This window comes from Lepisosteus platostomus, chromosome 17 (assembly GCF_059453375.1).
Source record: "Lepisosteus platostomus isolate fLepPlt1 chromosome 17, fLepPlt1.hap1, whole genome shotgun sequence".
Classification (NCBI taxonomy): domain Eukaryota; kingdom Metazoa; phylum Chordata; class Actinopteri; order Semionotiformes; family Lepisosteidae; genus Lepisosteus; species Lepisosteus platostomus.
Window position 1 is genome coordinate 24,609,368 of NC_142627.1, and position 26,976 is coordinate 24,636,343.

The following is a 26,976-nucleotide window of genomic DNA, read 5'->3' on the forward strand; positions in this document are numbered from 1 at the left end:
GATTTTCCACAAGTCATATACAGATAGCAAATTTCTGTCCATCCATGGTATTGTATTTGCTACCGAGTTTGGTAGTTTGCAAAAAGCAAAATAAGTACTCATAACTTCCTGTTCTAAAAGAGGCTGTTTATATGGATTTAAACATCAACAGCATGATCTTGAACTGGGGGGTTCCAGCCCAGTCCCAGACAGCTGCTGTGAAACTGGAACCGTATCATTCCAGTTCAGCTCTCTGCTTCCCTGCTCTACTAATTATTTGCAAAACAAACTTAGTGTTTGGTCCCATTTCCAAGATTCTGGTCATTCTGGACCAGATAGATTCCGGTCATTTGAAAAGCCAGAAATCTGCTGGGCTGTGATCTTCTAGACGAGGATTTGACACTTCTGAAATAGACTAGCATAGTTTCTGTTGCACTTTAACATGAACACCAGTGCATGTGAAATCAATCGTGACTTAACAACAGAAACCAACAAAACATACTGTACAGTAGCCCAACATCTTGGGTTATGTTGCTATTCAATGCTGAGCTGTATTCATGCCGATTTAAATATAGTTTTAAAAAATGGCATTGTTGTAGTCAGTGTTTTTAAGAATGGTATTTAAATGTTTTAAGTGCATTTGTATTTCTTGCTGGTTATCACACGTAAGCCTATCTCTATTACAGACATCTTCAAACTGTTGAAGATGAGATGAAAAAGATGAATACCTTTGTGTAACAGCACCACGGTCTGACGGTTGTATCTTTTAGAAATTGCAGTTTCCCTTTCTGCTGCGTTCACCAGGTCTGACACTGTGAACGGTAGCTTTTAGCCAGTTATCTGTGAAATGTTCGCACATGACCAGGCTCCTGAATACAATAAAGAGAGTCAAAAGAGATTAATAAGTAACTCTTATGAGTAAATATAAACTGGCAGTCAAGCAATGATCCATACCTCCCCTTGGGCTATCTCAGTCCTTTTTCAATGCAAAGCCAGTGTCTGCCAATTTCTGACAAATGGAATAAAACATCAGGGATGATTCACAAACAAACCAAGGGGAAAATAGTCAACCGCCTGCTTGCTGTAGTAACCTGAAAGATTGATTAATGTAATTTCTTATTTGCTGGTCTCCTTAATGCCAGGTTAAGAACCTGTTCCAGCTGGCACAAAAAAAATCAGTGAGAATTCTTACAACTACTGGGTGCAGTGGAATAATAGTGAAATGGTGGAAGTTAACTTTAAAATAATGCACATTATAACCTAGGCCTTCTATGGAACACCTGTATAAGATACAGTATTAATTAGTCCTTCAGATCACAACTGGATAATGTCACTTGGAACCATTAAAAAAAAAAGCTTTAAAGATATTTTGCACATTTGACAGACTCTCTCTCCACAGGTTTTGAAAATGGCCAGCATATTACACCATAATCTGAATGTGTCACCTAGTCACTTTGGGTTTTATGAAGCGCACTAATGAATAAATTGAATAATATTCTCATGATCATCAGAATCATTCTCTTTTTGCCAATGCATTTGACTGTGTTTGTCTAATATAGAAACAGTGTACTGTTTATACTGTTTATTTAATGGTTTGGACACTGTCACCCAGAAAGAATACAGAGGTTGTATAGTTGCTGTATCTAAATTCCGAATATTATCTACATCAAAATGTACAAATGCAGTAGTAAATTAGAGCACTCAGCTGGTCCCAGTGACATACACTAGGTGATTCATAAACACCCTGCTCTCATCTGAAGCTGCAAATAGAAACAAAGAAACAATAACAATATTTTTTGGCAGTGTTGTTTTCCAAACATGCCGGCCCAGAGCATTATTGTGCTGCTGAAGTAGAACTCGCTTGTGTAGGGATTTCCCCAAACACTAATACAGTCAGAATGAATGAGAGATGCTTCACCTCAGGTAAAGCTCTAACTACATACAGTAAATGATTTATCACTCTACTGATTAAATTTCAAGCACCACCAAGCAGTTCTTTAAACCGCATCTATTTTCTCTGGGTTTCTGATACAAAGCACACATGTAATATATTTTAAATGCTGTTTCAAACAGTACGTCATTATTATACATGTTTAGAAATGAATGGCTTCTAAAACACGTGTTTAATGAGTTCAACATGCAGGGCAGTATCTAAGTATCAGCAGGCCTATCTCAGATGAAAGTTAAAAATGTTAGAACCACTGCCAATGGCTTGTGGTGTATTTTTCTTTTTCTGCAAATGAAAACTAGCATTAATCCTGCTTGTGTACTTGAGAGAGGAGGTGGAGGAAAGAGGATTTTTCTCTTGCTTTGCATTGTGTGCATCTTACAAACAGTGCCAGACAGATGGAGCCCGGAAGCTTTATACGAGAACAAAATCTCATCTGGGTATAAAGTTTGTGCTTCAAGAAAGGGGAAACTGGGATTCAGATATTTTAGAAGTGTAATAAAAGAGGTTTAAGACTTCAGTTCTGGGCATCATCCATCTACCATGATCAGAAAACCACTCATTCTCATGAGAGCTAATGCAGAGGCATAGGGCAACTGGTCCATTACAGGGTTCACAAACACACAAACACATGTACTCAAGTATGCAGGACAAATTAAATGCACTAATTAACGAAGCCAGCATGCCTGCTAGAGGTCTGGAAAACAGAGCTCTCAGAAAAAAATGGGGGATAAAGTAAAATGTGCAAATTCAGAAAACACGGTCCCAGTCCTAAATTGAATCTAGGACCTAAGAGTTGCAATAACCATCACACCATAGTCAAACACATCTTAATTGGGCATTACAAATATTAGGATATTTGCCAAAGTCATTTTTTTCATTGAACATTTTTATCGTTATATCTTGCCAACATTATTTATGGGAGACGTAAGCACTCATCTCTGGGGAGGAATGAAAAACGGACCTATTGTTATAGTGTGCTGGTGCTAATACTGTATGCTAAATATCAGTGATTAAGACACACGTACAATAATAGGTGTTTCACCAGCTTAAAAGTGTAAATTAACATCTGTTTTGTGATCATTTAAAGGTCCCTCTCTACCCCTCTATTATAAAGACTGTATACAAGTTTTCTTGTTTTTAAGAAGTGTTAAGACTACAGTAATACTGTACATTTAAAGACTGCATTTGCCAGTAAGTAGAGAATCCACTCTGAAAGGAAACTGATGCTTTTGAAAAGGAATTATTACATTGGAGCTTCATCCACAGATTTTTTTGGTAGTCAATGTCGATTTACACACTCAACCCATATTTGCAGTACTATAAATGAATAAATAAGAGAAGACATTATAGTATCAAACTTCATTCACTTTTACCGGTGAAAAACAGCTGTGCTGATTCCCTATCAAAAATGTAAGTTTTGTGTTACTTGATCTTGAGCTCATGAAGTATTTTAAGGCAGTGAAAAAGCAGACCTAGAATCGCAAAGATACGTTTGCAACAGTTGAATTGTTTATTATCACGAATGAGCAGCGTTCACATATTATTCCTTAAACTACGCCACAAAAAAATCCTTGAAGAGATCCCTCATTGCAATCAAAACGGCGGAGAAATTTCGAGGAGGAGAAACACCAATGTAAACAGTAAATAATTGATGTTTGTGTGATCTGAGCGTGTGGAAACAATGCCGATCTGCAGAGAATGCCTAGAGGTTCCTGCAGTGAACAAATAAACGTGTGAGTAATTAGTTGCAGGTCTAGCACCTGTTTTATTGTGTTTCCCTGTGCAATACGGAAATCAACAAAACATGCGCCGCCTTCCACACCCCAACCTACAGATTATTTATTAAAGGCACTTACTTTAATAACCAGTTTGATTAACCATCGCAACAGGTTATTACCGCCCTTTAGAATTTTTTTTATTTTTGGTACTCCAGCTGCGGAGTGTGGACCCCATTTGGAATCCTGTCTGTATTCTAAAAAGTGCAGCCATTTGTAAAACACACTATACAGAACACATCAACTGGCAAATAAACAGCTTTATTATAACTACACGTTTCAAAGTACACCAAATGGAAAACAAGAAATAGTCGATAATGGGCTACTTTAGCAGGTAGCTCAGTTGACATCTAGTTTTGAGCTTCTAGAGCACTCACTGGACCATAAGGGACAAAAGCTCTTTTTCCCTGCCACTGAAATACAGGATATGTGTTTTAGACAAAGCACAGCCCGTGGGAAATGTTCAGCTGCTACTCACATTTTGCCCGTTCTGTATATGAAGTCTCCTTTGATAACCACATGTGCCAATTTATAGCAACTGAGGTCTAAGTGAGGACTGAACTTTCTATCTCCCAAAACACACGCACAGTTTGTGAAGAGGCTTTTAGCAATTTTGCTCCATGGTCTAGAATAAGATCTGTAATTATATGATTTTATATCCTCAAAATGGACTTCAAGTCAGTGCTGAGTAGTGGTCTGTAATCTGGACACATTACTGTAAGGAAGAGGGTTGAAATCCCAGGTGTAGCAGTGTTCTTGTACCCTCAAGTAAGGCAGTTTAATCAGTGTTCCAGTGTTGACGGTACCGCCTGTATAAATACAGTAGGCACTTTCCAGTTATAAAGAAAAACTTTTCTTGTTATACAAAGGTTATTTTTATTAATATCGATTATTTTGTTTCTGACAAATATTCCTGTTTTAAATAAAAAGTCAAAGCAATGTGCTTTTAATAATGCAGAACTCTGCCACATTATAATGAGCATCCTTCAGCGTTCGAACAACAGTAACTAAACACTAATGGAGAGAACAGAGCAGTCACACATTTGTCTCACCAATACCTATGTGCCTCTTTCCTTGGATTTGCGCCTATGGGCCTGATGCAGAATGTCATACAGAAAACACTTTGTGCTTTGGACAAGGTACTACTTTGAGAATCTTGGATAACTCACCTATTTAGACAAGTAACTATATAAATATGCCAAGTTTCTGCATTTACTGTCCTGGACCAGTAGGTGGCAGTCTTGCACCCAGACCAGATTTTCTAAGCCAATACCCCAGTATGGTGCTAGTGTACATCGTGGTGTGGAGGGCTCCATCCTTCAGATGAGACATTAAACTAGGGTCCTGACTACTTGGTCCATAAAGATCTCATTCTACTCTTGCTAAGACTGGGCTTTCCAACCCCGGTGTCCTGGGTAAATTCCACTCTATATTATACTATATAATGCACCACACTTTTCTCCACAATTCCAGTGATGAAGTGATTTCTCACTTATCCATCTGCTCTACTTTGTAGTGGCCCTGATGGCACAGAATGGCAGCTCCTGGGTGGATCAAGGACTTTGTGATCGAATGGGATTAAAAGCGCTTCGCAAATACATAAAATATAGTTATTTTTTACATTTTACAATTTATGTTATTTTTATAGTATGTCTGTAAAATTTTACTACATCTCTCAGGGGCAGGTCTCGGGGATCTCCTTTTTTACGGAAAAGGGAAATTAATCATTTCTGATTAATTTATCTCACCTCCATAATAGTACAGAATAAACATAAAATAAATTATTGATTTGAGGCAGCGAATATTTGGCCAGTTAATAAGCAGATAGGGTCCTTATCTTGGCATCTCTAAACTAACTATAAAACCCTGAATTAAAAAAATAAATTACCAATTAACAATCAATTGATAATCTTTGATTTGACATTTGACACTTTAGAAGTTTCCTGTCCTTTAAGTGTAGCTAAACCCCAATGCCAGTCTATTATAGTACGATCTGAAAATTGATTTGGTAAGGAATTGTCTTTTGTTTCATCCTCTGCAAAATTTCTCTTTTCCGTGTCTGTGAAGATCGACAGTGAATATTATAAATGAAGTATCGTACATTTTTCAAACCGATATTAGGAAATGCCTGCATATCAATGACAAAACGGGACTCCTGTGCTGAACTAATGTTCTTCCCTTTGTGAGCAAAACGGACACTGAGTGGTCAACTCTTTTGAAATCATTATTTAGCGCAATTTATCTCGTTATAGCTGCAGATCACAAACGAATAAATCAGTGAGTATTATGCGAGAAGGTTTTATTGATTATTTGCTTTTGGACAGTAGATGTTGAAAACTTGCACTTTTTACACTCTCCTTTCACTATGTCATGAGAGGTGACAATAATGTTTTTAAAAGAATCACACAAAGATAGGGATTTGACAGCACAGGTACAAGTACCGCTGCCAAAATGATCATTGTGCATTTGCCGTCGATGAACATCACAAGATTATTCGTTTTCAATATACAAGTAGCAATATGAAGATCGGTACAGTAACCAAAGCATGGCACCCCAGCTTCTTATCAAATTCATCTCATACCCGACATACAGTAGTTTACTTAATCTCATAAAGATACTAAACGTCGAGTTTTAGAATGTCATAGCATATACTGTATAAACCTAAAACATTTCTACATTTGAAATTCGGATCAATTGCAATGAACTCACTTTTTTTCCAAATATCCCTCACAGTTGCTTATACAGTAATGAGAGCAATCTAATAATACACTTCTTCACGTTTTTATGTTTCACAAGTCCACATATGCCCCGTCAAATGTTTTTAACACGCACACAGCACATGCCAGGACACTCTCGTGGAAATGCTGTGATCGAACTGTCGCGACTGTTCTGAATTGAAAATCGGAAAAAAAGGTGTCAGAACCGGCAGCACCTTGTAGTAATAAAGGAAAAGCGCAGGACGAAAGCGGTGTCTAATTTTCCTTCTATTTGTTACATCGCTCGAAGATTCTGACACCTACTTCTGTGATAATTCCCATCGAGGGGTAGCACGCAACATGAACTAAGAACAAAATAACATGAGACCACATGGACCTACCCTGTAATTCCAAATCAAGGCTCGGATCAAATGAGATATATTCCCAAATTTAAATACGTTTTATGTTGAGCGGCAATTTAGACTACACTGTTATTCAATCAGCAATAATTAAGACGGGTTAAAACAAATAAGCAAAAACGAAAAAATAACTTACCTTCAGCTAAAAGACGCATCGCGTGTACAAATGAGGGATCCAAGCTATCTTTTTCGGCCATCAGCTCTGGTAAGTATTTATCTTGATCCATTATTCCTCGCTCCCTCATTAATTGGCACTGCTGGCGCAGGTGATACAAAAAAAAGTAATCAGTCTCACAATATGCACTCGGGCTCTGCTATGCAATTCTCTTTGCAGCCACTGAGAGAAATGCCGTAACGAATCTCCCCCAAATGATCACTGTATGTATAAGACTTCACAGCTTAAAGCCCATCTCCCTCGCTCAGCTCGGCTCTCTCCTGTTGGATGTGGCCACCTTCGCTACTGGAGCGCTGCCTGCTTCCCGCCCCTTCAGAACATGATTGGTCATATCAAACGACAGACTGCATTCTCCGGCCACAACTGGTCGCGGCTCGGCTCCGGTGAAGTGATAGACAATGGATCTTCAGCACCTTGAAGCTGCTGTCCGTGGTGCTGAGCGCTCACTACACGTGGGGAAGAGATGGAGAAAGACTTCAGTAAGTGGAGGCGCACATCATAATGACGAAATTATCATTATTATTGTTATTCCTCCCACACTGCGAAGACAATACAACGATTTATAGATATGTAGTACAGAACTTGAGTTTAGTAATCAAATCATTATTGTGCCCGTTATACTGAATATTCCTGTTGGTCAAATGCAATTTGTTTCAAATTTACATACAACATTGAATCCCCTGAAAATCAAAATGCAAAATGTTTAAGTACGTTATTTAACGTTAAAATATTCTTAAACAATCCATGTAATCCATTAATAAATGTAAATCGTTTATTTTTAGTTATATCTCAACTAGTGGAGTGAAAATGAATTGATTTCATTACAATCGTTTTCAGTGTAGTTTTTATCTTGAGCCTCATGACCTCTTGTTTGGTTTTTTGAAGCATGTCATTGTCGTTTACTACTATTTTTTATATTGTCTTCCTAAGGAATAAAAACGAGAAGGTTTTAAAGTGGTTGTTCAAGTAATTGATATTTCTAAAAAAGTGAATAAAGCTGGTGCTGAGGGAGTAAATAGTGTTTTACAGACTCAAACAGAAATCCTAGCCCATTTAGAAACGTCCTCACCTTCCTTACACGGTACACATTAATCTCCCCATGAATGGAAAAGAAAGCCTGTACACTTGCTTGCATTGCTAGGATCTTACCAGAGACCTTGTGATGTGTTTTCTGTGCTGTGAGTGCTGCTCAGTTTAGTACAACGATGAATACTAATCAATGGATTTGTTGTATGCTCTGCCTTGCCAAGATGGATTAGAGCATGGTGACAGTCAGTCTAGGAGATGCAAAAAAGCAATGAATTTTAGACCAGTCTCCATTATGTTTGCAAACATCTGTACTTTGCTTATCACATAAATTGATAGCATAGATAATGTTTTTTTCCTCTAAATGTGTGCCTACTGATGTGCACTCTGCATATCTAACACTATGTAATGTGTTTATTCCATGCTGAAAAGAGAAGAAAGAAAACACAACTCAGCCTTCTTCAGGTGTGCTCACCCATGAATAAGTAATAAACCTTTACTTGTTCCATTGCAGCCTATGCATGTTGCATGTCCCCACCTGAACTACTATATAATGTGTGATTCTTGTCTATGTTTATATTCTCATCCAAAATACAGTGATATCCTTAAGTGAAACTGTATATTATATCTATGTTTTAATAACCAAAATATTGCATTTACAGAATTATTTATTCAAAAAAGAAAAAAAAACAGAAATTGTCAAACAAATTTGTGGATTTATGAATGAAAGTAACACTGGGACATGCATTTAGAGGTACAAGGGTTATTTTTCTTGATATTCATATACAATTATTTTTGCACAAAAAAATATTAAGTTAAAAAGATAAATTGCCAAAAAGATTGCAAAATAAAAAACTGATAGAACTGTCCAGTTAAGGCCACTGTAACATCATTACTTTGACTATTTGTCAATGCTTACAGAATACACGGACAGACCATAGGTGATTCAGACATTCCAGAGGTCACCAGTTCATAGGCTTCTTTTTGGAAATTCATTTAAGTGCTGTAAGTTTCTAAAAGGCATTATACTGTATCTTCCAAAGTTGGTGACTGCACAAACAATTTCCATTCCTATTAAAAGAAGCAAAGTATTCATAGGCTTACAGAAAAAACCTTCTGATGAAAGAATCTCTGGCAATCTACTACCCTCCCAGTAGTGATTCAATATCAATTAGGGCCTGAACCCATCTACTGTACCTACGCTCCACGTGCTTAGAAAGATGGTCAGGACACAGATGAGATATGCAGCCATAGCAGATAAAATCCTGTTTTCTATGGCTTTATGTTTCATGGTCTGAATTGATCAAAATGGGCCTCTGTTCTTTTCTACTGTCTTTTATTTTGCCCAATTGATGACATACCGAAACTAATTTAAGACCGTTCATTTTACTTTAAATTAAATCTAAGTCAGAGATATTTAGATCATTTGTTGCTCTTTACAAATAACTTACACCAACATAAACCTAAAATCATGCAGTTGATGTCATGGCCCTTCACATATTAACTAAAAACGTTTGTCACTAAATGCCTATATTGTTTTATTTTTGTAAGTTTAGGCTTTTAATCTACTGGGTAATAAATTTATGTCTTACCACTCAAAATTGTCACTATGAAAGCTGAGCTAAGATTCATTTGATGAAAGTATTCTTTTCTTACATATTGTAGTTATTACCAAACTGGCACATTTAAGCCTTTTTCATGCTGTGTCATTTCCACTTGATCTAGCGTTATTGCTAAGTTGAAAGCACTTACTGAGCTGATAGTGAAACAGACCACTCAGTTTCTAATTCTAGGACAGCCACCTGCTGCTTATTAATAGAGGACCAGGGCTTCCCGATGCATGAGCAGTTTGAAATTGATGGATGGAATTGAACCCGTAGGTCTGAACTTGTTTCCGTTTAAAAAGAAGAGAGAGGATTTTTGCTTCTATGCTTTATCTTAGTCCTTTTCTTCAAAGACAGTAGAGCAGTGCCTAGATTTTTTCATCTGTACAGATTTTAATTGGGCATATAGCCAGAGACCCATCCGTTTTCTAACTGCATTATCCAGTTCAGGGCCATGGGGGAGACAGAGCCTATCCCCTCAAGCAACTTGCACAAAACAGGAGATACATCTTGCGTGGGTCACCAGTCCATCACAGGGCACATACGTCATACTCGTCACCTCAGATGAGTGGTGGGGAGAGATAGTATTCAGTCATTCAGTGCCAGTTACCATGGTAATTAATTTGACAGGAGTCTTGTACCACCTGGAGGCAATTATCCACCATGCCCGCCTCAGGTTGTTCAAGACTACATTCCTGTAAGCTGTAACTTGGCAGTGCTCAAGAACTGTATCTAAAGCTCACTGCAGGTTCTTTGTTTGCTTCCATGATTCTAGACCTGCACTGCCCTGACTTTGCTCTCTGGATTCACCCGTGGTGCTTTGTCCTGTGTCCCTCGGTCTTGAGCTTTGCTTGTCCCTGTTTAAGGCTGGACTGTCTTTGCCTGGACCACATTGCCTGTGCTCACCTTTGCCGCGATAGCCTGTCTGTGGTGCTTACTGTAAACAACGTGCTGTGTGCTCATGCAGCTGCCTGCCTGATTGCCTGTGTTCATCTGTCTGCTCTTGCATTTATTTTACAAATATGTGTCACTACTTTGTTATCTAAAAAAGTGACATATTACAACACAAACAGAACCATGCACACATTCTTACTGGGGCTAATTTGTCTAGAAGCCAATTCACCTTCCATTTGTCTTTGGACTGTGGGAGGAAACTGGAGCACCTAGAGGAAAGCCATGTGAACATGGGGGAGACAATCCAAATTCCATTCAGATAGCATCTCAGTCTGAAGTAGAGCTCAGTGCCCCAGCATTGTGAGGCTGCAATGTTATCCACTCCTCTGCTATGCCACCCCAGATGAATAACACCTCTGTTAATAAATGCCCAATATTTAAGAGATGTCAGGTCTGTATTTATTAGTTATTTGGATTTCCCATGGGATTTATGTAGCTTTCAAGCAATGTAATGGTAGATCTTGTAAAGTTTAAACAAGTCTTAAAAGCGTGGCTTCTTAAAATAGATTTGATTTTACCTGAAGAGTTCCAGTCATTGTCTGAACACAACCTTTACACAATCATCACAAAAGATATACAGCATATCAATTCTGTGATCGCTAGTGCAGTTCTCTGTGAGGTACTTGAAGCTCTCACAAATAAAAAAATCTGTCCATAAAACACAAAGGTATTGTGATACACAGCTAAAGGAAGACATTCTGCACACAATATATTGACATCTCTTCACATGTGGTAAGGTTCTTCTGTTTGGTCTACACTTCATAGCAGTTATTTTATTGAGTCTGTAAATTTGAGGTTGTATTATGAAAGGTACAATTTGCACTGTAAAGCAGTAGCTTTTTTATGACTAGTAGAACCAATATTCTCTTTTACCTAGTTTAAGTTCTTCTGTGCTTAATTAACTCCCTTTTTCGTAAAGTCTCACGTGTGTGTGTTGGAATTTAGTCTTGTTGAGATGTATGTCAATGGATAAACCTTGTATATTCAAGTCCTAATTCATTCATTCAAGTTTTTTTCCTGTAGTGATAGTGCATCCCCACTGTTCACTTCACTGTAGTGTTTTTCCAGGGTTCTGCCTGATTATAATTATATTTGGTGTAACCTTTTCTCTGTTTCTACCCCATTTCAAATGGTGCTTCACTAACTGGCATGCAGACCTGAATTTTCATCTTTTCTCATCCACATATTGTATATCGTCTTTGCAAATAGGAATGAAGCAGACTTAGCTAAATGAGCCACAGGGCCTAAATAGGATAATGCTATAGTGAAAAACTGAAAGTCATAAAGTTGGCAGATAGTGTAGTCAAGTTCATATAAAACACTAGACATTAATGAAGAATCATCAAGACATGACATATAAAGATTTAAAAATTCAGAGCACAATTCTTGTTTAAAGTGGGAAATAAAAATTCAACTCTAATTTCAATTAATAGCTTATGATATTATTTGCAAATAACTTATTTGAGCACTTCTGTTGTGGAACATGATAACATACCCTGGCTAGGGATAAAGACAGCTGGAAGCTGTAGGCTGTAGTTCTTGGTGGGTTAAGAGACTCCATGCTTCCCTCTGGACTAAACAGTCTAAAAAATCAATGCCCCAGAAGTGCTGTGAACTTCCACCCACTCTCAGGACATTAAGAGCCTGTGGAAAGACTGCATTATCAAGAAAATCAGATATCATACACAAAATCTGACTGTGGTTTTTTCTTTATAAGTTTGGATTTTTTCCATGGTGTTATGGTTGTTATCTCACATATGATTGTTTCAATTACAACCAATTTCTAAGCTAAGCTTTCCGTGCTGGCACAGGAAAGGAACTACCTGTAGTCTGAGAGGTGTGTGTGATGTAAAAAATGAAGTGTTTGTAATAACATGAGGTATGGGCATATTACTTGAAAGAAGCTTGGTGCTACTCCACAACATTTAGACTATATAATATTACCATTGTGATTCTTAGAAAAGAACTCAATTAAGTTCTCTTACCAACGTTTAATATTTCAGTTTTTCTGAATTGTCCTTAAGTTTGTGTTACTGCCTCCACAATAAAGAAGATCTGCATTTTGATGGAGCAGGTGAGAAAAATACCTCAAATGCAATGTCTTTCTCATAACTGTCATTGTTCTTTTTATGGCCAGTGGACAGTTTTTTTTTTTTCTGCTAAAGCACTAAAATGGACTTAAACATTAAGATTTTAACAGTAAACTTAGGATCCACAGAGCAACAATGATAAACCTCACATGCAGCCACTATTAACTCTCCGACTCTCCATAGACGGTGCTGCAATTTTTCAAATGTAGTTTTCACTGCACAACTTTCACTCATAACGGATTGTTTGAAAAAAAAATGATACACTGAGATCATTAATTCCAGTGAGGACAGCTGAAGTGATGTTAAAATTGTGGCACATTTATATAAATTTGTGCTGTACAAAAAAGGTGAATAAGGGATAAAGGAGCATGCAGTGTAATAGATTTTCTCTCTGAAATATTAAGGCAACTGAAAAAAGTGTCTTGGAATGACTGGTTAAAGAATATTTTTTTTCTTCATAAGAGACCATCTGAGCAGATTTTGTAAGAGAGATTAATGCGTGATAAATTGAGACACTAAAATTACAGACCTGAGATTTAAGTGTGTTATTTTAGGGTGTTTGATCATTTTAAATTTTATATACAGTGCCCTGCAAAAGTATTTAGACCCTTGCACCATTTTTACATTTTGTCGCTATAAAGCTTGCTGTCATAATAATTTGAGGTAGCAATTAATATATGTTACATCCACAATCTACACCACGGATTCAAAGCAAAAAGCAAAATAAAAGCAGAAAAAAATTAACATGAAAATAAATTATGATGAATCACGATTGCATACATATTAAAACCCTTTTGTATTAAAGCACAATTAGTTGAATGGCCTCTGTGCACAATAATAGTTCTTCACATGATTTCAGAATAAATACACTTAACTCTCTAAGGTCACTCAGTCAGCTAGTGAATTTCAAGCAAAAACTAAGAGATAAGCACTGATCAGAAAAGGGTATGAAAACATTTCAAAGCCTCTTAATATCTCTTTATGAACATGGGCAAGTGAAAAGCATACAGACACTGCTTAGATCAGGTTTCTGTCCTTTTGTCAATTCAAAATATGGGACATTATATTAAGAGTATGAATCTGTATACTGTATATACTGTATATATCAAAATGTAAACTGATACATTCCCAAACTTGTACTTTGATAATATCAATATTAAACAATCAAGGTTTGAACATTAAAACATTGGCTTTATTAAAGAAAGTAAAAGGGAAAGCCTGCAATTCAAACTTTAATCATATATACAGTATCTACTGTCCACATATATTTATATTCTTCTGTTTAAGTCGTCTGATGACTGTTTAACTTTGATATAAAGTAGATTGAGTCAGTCTGCTTTCCCAAAGAAACTTTCTAATATGTGTTCCTGACAGGACCTTATGGTGTGTATCGTTAAAATTACCTCAAATGCAACCTTGTACTGAATTTGTAAGACTACAAACACTAAAACAACATTAAAGAAAGTGGAGGAACAGTTCTTCATAAGCAAAAGCTCCCTGCACCTTAATTTATGATGTATCATAAAATTCACGTGCTGCTTTTCAAAAGATCTATGATACAGGAATTAGAACTGAAATGTGGAGAAGAGATGTCTTCATCTTCAGCAGAAAATTTGGAGATGTACACACCGCTGTGTTAAGAAACAGAAACTCCTTTTGTGTTCCCTAGAGGTCACAGCTCCCAGTTAAGGCTGTCAATTGAGAGCGCTCGTGCAGGCACAAACAAAAGATATTTCAGCCCCAGAGGTTCTAATTCATTCAGATTTATTTACCTTTAAGCTACTAATAACATACGCATTACCATTTGAAAAATCCTTTGTGAGGTTGGGTCACCTTTAACATGAAAGAAAGTAATCTTTTCTTGAAGGTCAGGAGTGCCTGTTAGATGAAATTTCTATCATCATGTGATGAAATCTGTATATTCCAATCATAAATCCATCCATCACATTTCTAACTGCTTAATCCAATGCAGGGTCTCAGGGGAGCCAGAGCCCATCCCAGCAAGCAACAGTCGCAAGGTGGGACCATATGTTTTTGAATTTTTTCTAATATTTTTGACATTTACAAACGAGGGATTATTTTCTTGCAGGAATAATTTATTTTGTCATAAATCGGCAAGAGGCAGTTCTTGAATCTGTACAATGGCAGATTCCGAGCCTTCTAATGCTTTTTGGATCTACAGCTCCCCACCAACCCACAAACATGTTCTCACAAGCCTTCTTAATGGGGCTTGTGTAGTAGTGTGGATTCTTAGAGCTCTCTAGTGGTCAGTTTCAATACTGCAAATTTCAAATAGCACTATGCTTCATTCTCGATTGCTTTCAGTTGATCAAAAGGGAAATGGCTTTAAATATCTGCCACTGTACAACGTTAAAGAAATGCAGAGACAGATTAACATGAAAGTTTAATTTGTGATTTATATTACAGTAGAATGTTCTCTTTTGGAATTCACTCCTTATAATTTTTGTTTGAAAGTCATGTATTCATGGTGAATCTCTGAGAAACATCATGAAGTGCTATAGCAGTTTATTAATTTATCAATTACTAAAACATTTTTAAACAAGTTAAAATTTGGATATAATCCTCATGTTTTTCTCTATTAGAAAAGCATATTGGTTCATAATTAAAATATGATTTTGCATAGTAATATGGATGAATAATTTCCCATTTGTAAATTGTCTTCAGTAAGAGTAATTGGTCTTCATTTTCTGTATTGTGTTTCTACCAGCTATACCAGATACTTTAAGCTGTCACATTGTGTTGTTACGGTAATAAGCAGAAGTTAATATAAGTGTTCTACTATTTCCAAATTAAAACAAGAACCCTCATTAGAATGTGCCAGTTTTCAGAATAAATCTAGTTCACATTTAATTTACAAAGATAATTAGGGACATCTTGTAAACACCATATTATTATTATCCCTCATTCAATTTAAAAATAGTTTTTTACTGAAATAATAAAAAGAAATAAAGCTGGTTAGCTTTCTATTCGTTCCTTCTCTGTTTAAAGTCTTCAAAATATACTTAATATTGAAGATAATGCCATAGAAAAATATCTTACAGTGCTAAGAAACACAAAAAAAACAAAAATGTATTTTGTAAGATTCAGAGCTAGATAGTTAACATTTTTCACAAGCCATATTTATGTTCATTTTAAAATACTGTAGCAGCTTCAGCTGAGTTTAGCAAGATAATAAACTCCAGCGACCCTCAAATACGATTTTACACAAGTAAAACATAAAACTACATATGCACACATACAGTCCCAAGCACTGTACTGCAGCCTAAAACATTTGAAGCTGCTTATAGCAAATTAACTTTGTGCCTCAGAGCGTATACTCTAACAAGATTCATGATTACAAGCATAGCTAAATGTTGTCAAGAGGCAAGAAAACAGGGCCCTGTGGTATAACTTTGTACAAGAGAAAAAAAATATTTCATGACCTAAACTAATGAATTTATATTCCTGTGTAGCAAGGGGAAACATACTAATATTAAAAACACTTAAATCATCACTGGTCTTGGGTTTACTTCAATTTCTCCAACAACTATCAACTTTATTGTATATCAGAGACCACCATAAATTTAACAAACAAGGAAATGATGTATTTGTTATTTTAGCTGAGTTCAAAAATGTAGAAATGTAATAGCACTCTGCTTAAATTATTAACTACCCTGTTTAGAGGAAGTAAGGGGATATTAAGACATGGTGAACTTGGCAGGAAATGTTTCAGTTTGACAGCTCTGTTGGTTTTAAATGCTTCATGGTTTCCTTAAGGTTATTTTTTTATTTCCTGAATATTATTCCTTTGCTCCATTCATACTCAATATAATTTTAATCTGCACCCACTGTAAGCAGTTGTTCAGATATTTTGAATAGCCCAGGAAAATACCCCCCATAGCCCCAGGCTTTGGAGCTATCACACATTAAACTAGGATATAAAACATGCTTATGAGAAAATAATTATTTTTTCTTTGGCATTGGAACTTTTATGACACCTAGGATTCCGTGAGATATCGCCGACTGTGAACAAGCAGAGGAAAATAAATACCTGAAAGAGGTGGTGACCAGGCAGATAGAGCATACAGTGAAGAACAGCCAACTCAAGATGAAGCAGGTTCAACAAGCAGAGGTTGGAAGGGCAGATGATTCTTCCTCTACTTGGCCCTGACACAGTTTGTATTAGACGGAACATGGCAACATGCCACAGCTGTTGTCAGGACAAGGACATTGATAATGAATGGATGGATATAAGCACCACAAAACAGGCATACACTTTGTTGAGACTGGAGTTTATAAAATGAGCTCATATCTGGACTTGCTTCAGACACAGCACACATTACATAGCATTGTATTAATTCTACTGAAGAAACCAAAGACGAGATAGATTTCTATTAGGAAATACATTGCTACTGCCTAATTGACTCAAATGTAATGTTGTTAACATCAAGGTAATCAACCCTTCCTGCTTAATATTGATTGATTGTGTATCATGATGCCTTGAGAAATGTATAACAAAAAGCCTGAAGGTGTAATAAGTATGCAGTAAGAGGAACTGAGTTGGGCTGCAGGAGGAATGATGCTAGACACTAGGGTACCGAGATATTGCTATCTTAGAAATCTGTTTGTTCAGTGCAATTTATTTATGGTTCAGAAAGAATAGTTAGGGCAGATTCCATCTGACAAATCTGCTAATGCTTGCTGTATGCTGAGGGCAACGCCTTCCAGATGTCATCCATTAAAGAAAACAGAAAGCAATCGAGTCTCTTAGACACAATGTTAACTCCTGACATTCACAGATAAAGAGCTGAGATTATTGAGGTCTCTGCCAAAAGGCCTCCCATGTTCCTAAACACCATTTTTCACTTATGGTCAAATATTAGGTATCCTGGGAGCGAGCAATTTATGACCGAAAATGTCTTACGCTTAACTGTGTTCTTTGCCCTTTTGTGTACTTAAAAGCCAATGCTACACCCTTAAATGGAGAGAATGTATTTGTCCTGAGCTCTGCATTCTGAACTCCCAAATTTCATTGAATGAAGCTGAGTATTATGGGTCAATACTGTAAAGACACAGTAGCACAACTCTATTTAAACTGTTACAGATTTTAATTATAATTCTAACTACAGTACATCTGATAACAAGACATACTCTTCAATTAGACAAGATATTTATCTCTGTCCCCTACAAATAACGGCCTGTGTAAACTCAATAATAAGCACCACCACAGAGCCTTAGAAATGCCTTTGGTAAAGAAAAATAACCAGAAATGTTAAGGCAATACTCAACAAGAATTTGATGATTTTGAAATTTTATCCAGTACAGAAACACTGGGGTTAATGCAGGCAGGATGTCATAAATTTCACTAGCTGAAAAATAGCTAAGGAAAAAAAGAAACTCTAACATGAACACTTGTACTTTTATTCTTACAGCTTGTTATAATGATCGTAAACATCTATAATGCTACCTGGCAGAGCCTGGCTTCGATTCAAATTGCTTAAATGTACAGAGCAGGCTTTGAATGCTGTGGATTGCAAAACAGAAAAATGTGAAGAATCTCAGATAGAAACCAGGCTTCTATTCTTAGCTATAAAAGATGTCAGTTCAGAACTATCAGATAGTAGTAAGAGGAAAGTAGAGATGGAAGATTTCAGAAAAAATAACACGTTTTATGATTGCAGGTCAAGGAAATTAAAAATCAATTCATCTGTAGAAGTAAATTAAGTCATGCAGTCCTCAGGGAGGGAAATCTGAATGTAAAATGGCTTTTAAAATATGATTTGTGAAGCACTGACACATATAATAACCAATTTAATATGCTGCTGGTGAGGCTCTGAACAGAAAGAAAAGTATTTGGGGGCACTGGAGCTCTGGACATAAAGAAAGATAATGTGCATTGATCAGTTAAGAAATTTAAACACGGCTTTTAAGTTAATTTTGGTGCATGTAACCCACTGCAAAAAACACGTTGGTAAGATAGCTTGTGTGGATTTCACTGCATCTCAGTAAAAGGCAGTACCATTTATCTGCATGAATCATAAAAGCCATCAGTCATGAACAAGAATGCCTCTATCTGCCAACGTACTGTAGATGCTGAAGCTAAGGAGGGCTGCAAGATTTGGTCATGAGTTTAGCAAATTTGTTAAATGATAACTGAGCTCGGGAGATCGTTTGTCAGTTTGGGACTTGTTGCTTTCCAAGCTGTTTTTCACAATTACGGTAGATATTTGTACTCACCTGAATCTCTGGTGACATATACACTAGTGTGTTACATTTAGGAAGAGGTGTGGTGGTTGTGGAGGCGGGAGGGGGGCTTAATGGCAACATGAAACGTAAGAAACAAAAGACTTAAATAAAACTAACACAGTCAATTAGAGTGACAGATAGTAAAGAGGTGAGTGCCGACAGAACAATCTCCTGCTTACTCATTTTTAAAATTTTAATATCTCCAGGTGACAGAAGGAGTTTCAGAACGATGATTCATTAGTGTGTTTTAGAGTTTGCCAGTCTTTGTGGTACAAGTGTACAGGGTCAATGTTTCAATCTGAGTTATGCATTAACTGCTAAATAATAATTATGAACTCACTCCTCATGTTTTATTCATGTTGAATGCTCAAGGTAAAAAAGAAAGATAAATTGCTGGAATCAATACCATTATACCATCAGCGAGCACCACGCACTGTTGTAGTTTGCAGTTTTTCTTTTTCTAAAATTCAATATAATTAATTGCAGTGAGTGCTGAAAGAAACATATGAGATATTTCTTTGAGAATCTATTCGATTGATCCTGGGCACAAATTGTTCTGAAGTGCAAATGAGTTTGAAGGAACAAATGATGCATCACTTATATCTTCTAATGCATCACTTTCTGTTAAAAATCCAGACAGTGGACTGTGAAAAACCAACACTTGGTTTAAAAGGAGAGGAAATGAGTGCACCGTCATTAGTGAGCAGAAAATGCCAGCTAGTGTTACAATTCTCATTAGCAAGAACCACATCTAAATAGGGAATCCATAGCTTAAGTGTTTGACCTCCCAGATGTCTTCTTAAATGCATAAGAGTTGTTTAGATCAATAAATAAAGCCTACCAGAAGAAATACGAAGCCTTAATTCATCATTATTCCTTTGAGATTCTGGTACTGTATGCCCCTAGTTGCAGCCTGGCTCTTTAAAATGCTTCTCCTGCAGTTTTCCATCCTTCCAATGACAGACTCAACTTCTAAACAAAGGAGTACACGCAATTAGTGCAGCTTTAGAAGGAAAATAATTTTCATTTCAGTTTTCACTGTTGAGATGCACATATAGTACCTATTTACCCAGTAACCTGTGAGCTGCCCCTCTTCTTTATAGAGAAGAGATGTTGTAGCTTTTATCATCTACTGTGGCACTGAGACATCATTATTATCACCTACCATAAGAGTGGAAAAGACAATGGTGTTTTTTTTGCATTTGTGTTATCTGTACGATGCACAGAGAGGTAGTGAGAGGGTCGTTATGAGTCTCTGTCATGTGTGCAAAGTTCTTATGTTAGACTGCCCATAAGTCAAGTAGCATTTGTTTGAAATAGATTCATATTAGCAATATCAGCTATTATTTCCTAGCTATTATGAAAAAAGTAATTTGTTATGGAAAGGACCTACTAAGTGGCCTACTCAGAGAACAGGTTTAGACCTATTATCCAGATAATTCTCATTAACTGACTGTGACAAGGATGCTTCAAACAGCAGCACACAAGTTACAGACTGACATTGGAATAAGGCAGACATTAGTTGGCTAGGTTTTGGTGAAACACCAGCTGCAGTGTCTGGTGTCTACTGGTGTGGAGTGACATTATTCTCCTTAACTGGGAGACATACACTTCTCCAATCAGTATGTACTCTCCTGTAAGGTACTGTGGAGCTTGTTAAAAGATGAATTGCTCTAAAATGAGGATGTACTTGAAGAGCATGTCTGTAGATGTTCATTCTCTGTGTGTTAAAGTAGCTTACATTCCTATAACTACTTCCATTACTGCTGCTGCTATTTCTAATAATGCTATGGTTAAATAATAATAAAAACTCTACAGTCGTTAATTGTGTAGGACATATTAACTCATCCTCCTGGGCAGTATTTAGAACTGCGGGTTATATCATTATGAGTTTTGAGACAAAGGCACATTTGAGCCCATTAAGTTTTTGAAGAACAGTTATGTGATAAACTGAATAGTAATACATTTATCTTAATTAAAATGGGAGAAAAGGTTGAAGTGGCAGCAGGCTATTCCATCCATTATGTTTGCTTGTTTAGTTTTGTTGCTAAGTAAATCTTCAACCAAGAACATGTTGAAGATTGTACAGAGTCGAAGACTCAACCAATTGCTTGGGAAGTCTAATTCAGATAGCTTTGTTTAAAAAATAATTTCTTATGAAACTATCTCTGTTTGAAGGAAGACAACTGTTCAAGTGAAGATATAAAGTCCAGGAAGCAGAGGTTGAGCATTTACCATCAGGAGACAGAAGGCAGTTCCATCAGTTCCATGGGAGAAGGAACGAGAGAGAGGATCAAGGAATTAAGAGTTGGAATGTTATTGTTTTGGAGTAAAAGGTACAGTGTTTCATGATCGGTGCTGGTAAACAGTTTAGCCGTGTCCTCTTATGTTGTGTCAAGGACTCAGGTGAAAAAAGGGAGCTCTGAGGAGAGTTGGATTCTTATCTCCTGTGTATACCCTGCACTAGAGTTAAATGACTCCACCATGTTGGCACACTATGAATTCCAGAAGACAGAGGATCAAATCAGTATTAGGTCCTGACAGCAGTTTGCTATGCAAGCGAAAAACACTGTTGTTGGAGAATATTAAGCATCTAATTTTATTTTATTTTTTTGTTTCTTGGGAACATCATGGTAAGGTAATAACTGGGGGAAAACTTAAAACGTAAATATTAACTTTTAATATTTAAATATTAACAAAAAGTTACGATTGAAAAATACCTTGTTAGGTGCCTTTAAAAACTGAAAAGTTTAAGAAACACATATTAACCATTACATCTCAGAAATTAAAAGATTTGGTTACAGGTATGCAGATATCAGAGTCTGCAAACACATTTTACAAGCGAAGGTTGCTACTGGAAGAGGCGTTCTTAAAGCTAGCAGAGCGCCCCCTGCTGGCCCCACTAACACCTCTTCCAGCAACAACCTTCGCTTTCCCAGGAGTCTCCCAACCAGGTACTGGCCAGGCCCACACCTGCTGAGCTCCAGTGGGCTGCCAGCGGTGAGCTGCAGTGTGATATGGCTGCTGGCAAAACTCAGAAACCCGGTGTGCAGATACATAAAAATATAAATGTAACATTAATTATAGCTCAGTGATCTATAGTGGATTGGGTTCTCAAATCACTCAATATTAATAAATCCCCAGGGCCCAATGACATCTTACTAATTGTTCTCAAGGAGATGAGATGTTATTTAGATGTCATTGACATACTGTAGAGTCAGTAAAGTGCCCATGCAGTGCGAAGTGGAATCAGGAAGTTCTGAATCAGGACATTTGTTTGACATGTATTACATGTAAGATTATGGAAATATTATTGGAATTTTTAGAACCTAATTAGACAAAGTGGATCTGAAAACAGTAGCTCTTGCCTAACAAACAGCAGTAGTGTATTGTACACCCTAAAAGCATGACATTTATGACATTTAGGTTTTTAGAACGCTTTAAATAAGTTCCTCAGATCTTGGACTGAAAGTGCTCTAGCAAGTGCAGTTTGAGATCCAAAAGTCTTTTTACATTTCTTCATCCAGAAAGCCGTCGTCTTCCTAAACTCCCTCTGTAATGGCTTTATATTGCTGTTAACCATTTATTAAACACACATTTTTAACAAAGTCCACGTTTCCAAAAATGAGATGAGATAATTGCTATCCATTGATTTTATATTAATGTTTGATGAAAAGAGCAGTTTAAAAACAGAGGAGAATGTATAATGAACAGGAAATGTACAGGTATCTCTGTGTCCTGTCTTCCTTTCCCTTTCTGTCTGTTAATGCCATGGTTTTCATGTATTGAAGCTTCTAATCATGAATTTAATTAACTAGAATAAACCAGAAAATGCCCTTTGATCACCTCTCAGCCCACCTACAGCTATGTAAACTACTCAGAAGCAACCCATTGTTTTCAGACTCTCTTTAGACCTTGAGTTGTTCATTATGATGTGAAATGCTAACGATAGATTTTATGACCCATTTGTCCGTAACAATATCATTAAAAATACAATACATCAATTTAAAAAAAAGCAGTTGTGTAATGTTAATTACAGAAATACAAAAATGCCAAATTGTATGTCCTGTTCTAAGATATTAATGACCAAAGTGGTCAAAGTTCTATCTATTTATAGCATGCTGGATTATTCTGTCATCTTTAGCAGAGAATAAAAAAATAATTATTCTATAACTACTGGTATTACCCAAATATCTGAAAGAGTGATAAACTGTAATACGTTTTCAGAATGCCTTAACAATATTATAACTATCATTTCTTTATTACTTGATTTTTTAAGTTTTTAGTATTCTTTCTATGTTTATTATTTATATCCTGTGTTTCAGCTCTGAATGAAGACATTGATGACATGTACATTCAGCAATTTGACTTTAATAATCTTTTTCTGTATTTCCAGGAAAATGAATTTTGACATTGTGTACCTCTTTATGTGATCACGTTTTTTTCCTTCTTTTTATACCTCGAAAGCTCTGAGGAAGAGCATGTCTGTGCCTAAACAACGTGAGCTGCACCACTGCCACACAGTTATCGCTACCCTCTCCTACACTTTCAAAGTGTTTGATTTCAAGGATTCTAAGGTAGGCTTCTACTATTGCGTTTGACCTCATTGTAAGAAAAACTAAACAGGGCAATTCTGTTTTAAAATGTAACTTTGATCAATTAACAATATTCAGCTGGTGTCATATAATGTGAGATTATAAATGTTTCCCTTTTTCCCACCCAGGGGCCTATATGGAGATCTGCCAAAGTAATCCTAGAAACATGTTCTGGAATGAGATTTGAACTGAGCTGACATTTCAGCCAGCTGACGCTGGGGATTAGCCCTGTTAATAAAACAGCTCCCCAGATTTCTGTTTCTATAGCAATGGGTAAAGTGCACTGTGGCAGATGTGCCATTTCCTCCTTCTGCCCTGCCTACATGTCTGGAGTTCAGCGAGCACTGTGAGTTATTCTGTTTATGAAAGTTGCACAATATGGTTCTACTCTTGAGAGCACACTGACAGATTTCACGTATCACATGAGAATGTAAGTACGAATTTGCTGTTATTGCATTTAATTTTTGTAGCGCATACTATATCTTTATGCAAGGCGACTAATAAAATCATCACAATTTCTAAAGTACTGTAGGTCCACTTTTGTCAAACAGACACTGGCTGCAGCTTTGGTGTTATATGTTGTAAAATCCTGTACCTGTAGATCACATTCTCAGGTGTGATTCTGCTCAATTGTACTAACAGAAAGCAAAGAATAGGAAAAATTTGTGCCGTTACTATACTAATGAGATACTAATGTTAATGCATATGTTTGTTCTGTATGCATTAACACTATGCAGTAAAATTAATACATTTTTAAGTTTAATTTTGAAATGAGTAGAATGTTTAGAAATATTGATCATCACTCACACGTGTACACATACAAGCTCACTCACAGGTTCAAGTGAGGGTTATCAAGCTAAAGCAGATAAGAAGATTAAGAAGACATCAAAACAAAGATTATGTCTTTAGTATTTGTAATTTAGTATTCACGATTCATAATTCTCACACAAAAGGATAAGGAAACAGCTTACGGGGTCTGTCACAGCATTGCCCAATCCCTGCTTCGCTGACTCGATGTTCATCAGGTCCTGGTGCTGCTCGAGGTAAAAAGTAAAAAGTGGAGAGAGGTCTCCTGTAGCCTCACACTGATAGGTCTCTTCAGTGGGTTGTGCTGAGCTAAACGAGGACAATGTCTGTGCACAAGGGCAACTGCAAGTCAGGGCGAGTCACAGATGGGGATGAATTTGGTTTGATCTGGGTGTGGCACCACTTCTGAATACTGAGATATTCCGAAAGGCTAACCGCATTGCTCCCGTGATCATGTGGTTATGCACAGTGGTAGCTAGCTGTTCAGGACGTCTTGGCTGCAGGCTAGACATTGAGCAGAATTCTGTCTTGCGTACAGGTGCAATTTCTAACTGGGCTTTTCAGGCAAAAAGCTTAAGTCCCAGAACTTAGACAACAGTTGTGGCAGTGACGTGGTTGTGCTGTCAGCCAGCCATGTAGGTTTAGTGGAGATAAGTGAAGTAAGAAGAATGGGGTAGAAAGAGTATCAACATTCTGGGAGAACTTCCTGTCTCAACAATGTAAATAGGAGAAGGAGACTGGGAGACCGTTTCAGGGAATGTGTCAGAGTGATCAAGACCAAAGTTCTCTCCAAATCCATAGTTTTCCATTTCACCTCTAACTCATACTGATCTCTTCTTCTGCATCTTCACAGAGGTGTTTCGGAACTCCTATTATAGAAAGAAGTCCAAAACCAAAGTTCTCCTGAAACTAGGATCGCACTTTCCTCCTTCCCTTAACAACAGACTCTGCTCCTTCTAATCCTCCACATTCATTTACAGGTTTTGACTTCACACCTCTCTTCCAGTTCTCCCAGAGTGTTGATATGTCATACTCAACACCCTCCAGGGAATATTTAAGTCCTCCCAGTCACAATATGGTCACAATAACCCCTATTTCCATTATTTTTTATAGGAAATATGTTCCTGCTTAACATTGTTTTGCTTAACATACTTTTTTTACAGTCCCCAACAAGGAAATTAAACATGTTACGCAGCATGAATGGGTTTCTCAAACCCTTCAACTGTTTACTACCATCATAACATCTTTGACAGTTATTACTGGAGCTTAGATTGGATAAAAAGAAGACCTGCGAGGGCAGCATGAGCAGCCATTATGACGTGTTGTGGGAAAAAAACTGTCACATTAATCAATCAAATCTGACAAAATCAGGGGCTCCTTTTCATTAACATAACTTGTTCCTCTCTACACATACGTACAGCTAAAAGGCTACTTTTGTACTGCAAAGTACAGATCTATCAGAATTATCTGTTATATTAAAGCAAATTGGATGAAATTTCAATAGAAGTTCTCCACAGAATTGTGTTTTTGCAAAAAGAAAAACAGTTTAATTGTTTCAATATACTGTATAAATACCGTACACTATAAGTACAGGGTTGTAAGATACACAGAGAAGGCTGCTTCAATACAAGTTATTACTCTTCTGTTGTTGTATGCTCCATAAACACATTTAATATACTTGTGCATAGAAACTTACATTAAATTGCATTGTATTCCTTTTCATCTCCAAATGACTTTTTAATATATGATCTTGTTTCCGTAAAGGAATAATGTAGATTCATGTCACTGGAGAAAAACAATCTTTCCTAATCCATAATTTTCAAATAAATCATTACCACAAGAAAAATGTTTAGTTTATTCATTGATCTGGGATTAGACTGACTTATATTAACATTTTTCTTCTAAGTACTGACACCAATATTATTCATCCTCTATCATCTGATTAGTATTCAACAGTGGTGTTTATTATGTTACATGCATTGTATCATGCTGCTCATCTCTCCCTCAGACAAACACACTGGGTGTGTACCTGTGGTGGATACTGGGCTCATCCTAATCCCAGCTCATTTCAGCCCCTACAGCACCTGCCTCATATTGGTGGTTTCCAGGATTCTTATCATTTTCAGCAGGTCTCCAATTTGTGTCCAGAAAAAAATGCTTCAAATAAACATCTTGAGTTTCTCAGGTTTTCTCTATATTATACTATTTCACTTAGTAATTCAAGAAATGGTACTGTCCGTTAGAGGAATGTTATGGCACACCGCATATGACATGCTTTCAATTTTCTAATAATAAAGTTCATTTTACTCCATGAGAATTTCCAGTAAGGTTTTTGATCTTTTTGAGAATGTTGACTTAAAAGGAGGGTTTGTAGATTTTTCCTCCTTGTGAAAATACTGTACTTTTCAAGGTTGTTGGACTTTTTTTTAGAAAGGCTTACTGTATATATCCTAAATATAATGCTCTCAGAGGGTTTCTCTAATGTGTCCCAGAATCTTTAGGAATACAGTACAGGAATGTAAGAAAACTGTTTTGTGTTTTAGTAGCTCATACAGCTGTGTCTTGTAAGAATCAAATAATCTGCAGCATGGCCAGGGCACTTGTTCCAGACTCCCACAGACCACTGTGTAAAGAACTGTCTCCTATTTATAGTTTTAAG

The 26,976-nt window shown here is 36.8% G+C and overlaps 2 protein-coding genes across 5 annotated transcripts in view; one reads left to right on the plus strand and one right to left on the minus strand.

Annotated features, from left to right (window-relative positions):
• Positions 1-24,680, minus strand: part of khdrbs2 (KH domain containing, RNA binding, signal transduction associated 2) — a 123,522-nt gene extending 98,842 nt beyond the window's left edge. Inside the window, exons 1-3 of one of the 3 annotated variants that reach the window (XM_088610802.1) lie at positions 24,482-24,679; positions 19,757-19,887; positions 6,957-7,441 (exon numbers count right to left, since the gene is read on the minus strand). In XM_088610802.1, coding sequence (XP_088466928.1) covers positions 6,957-7,065 — 109 coding nt within the window. In that variant the 5' untranslated portion in view covers positions 7,066-7,441; positions 19,757-19,887; positions 24,482-24,679. Of the gene's footprint in view, positions 1-6,956; positions 7,442-19,756; positions 19,888-24,481 lie in introns of all 3 variants that reach the window. The other 2 variants (XR_015928016.1, XM_088610801.1) reach the window with 2 other exon arrangements.
• The window catches only part of LOC148646447 (isoaspartyl peptidase/L-asparaginase), a 46,466-nt gene continuing 43,324 nt past the window's right edge, over positions 23,835-26,976 (plus strand). Inside the window, exon 1 of one of the 2 annotated variants that reach the window (XM_088610804.1) lies at positions 23,835-23,940. The gene's annotated coding sequence lies outside the window, so the exon portion shown is untranslated. The remainder of the gene's footprint in view (positions 23,941-26,976) is intronic. The other variant, XM_088610805.1, reaches the window with a different exon arrangement.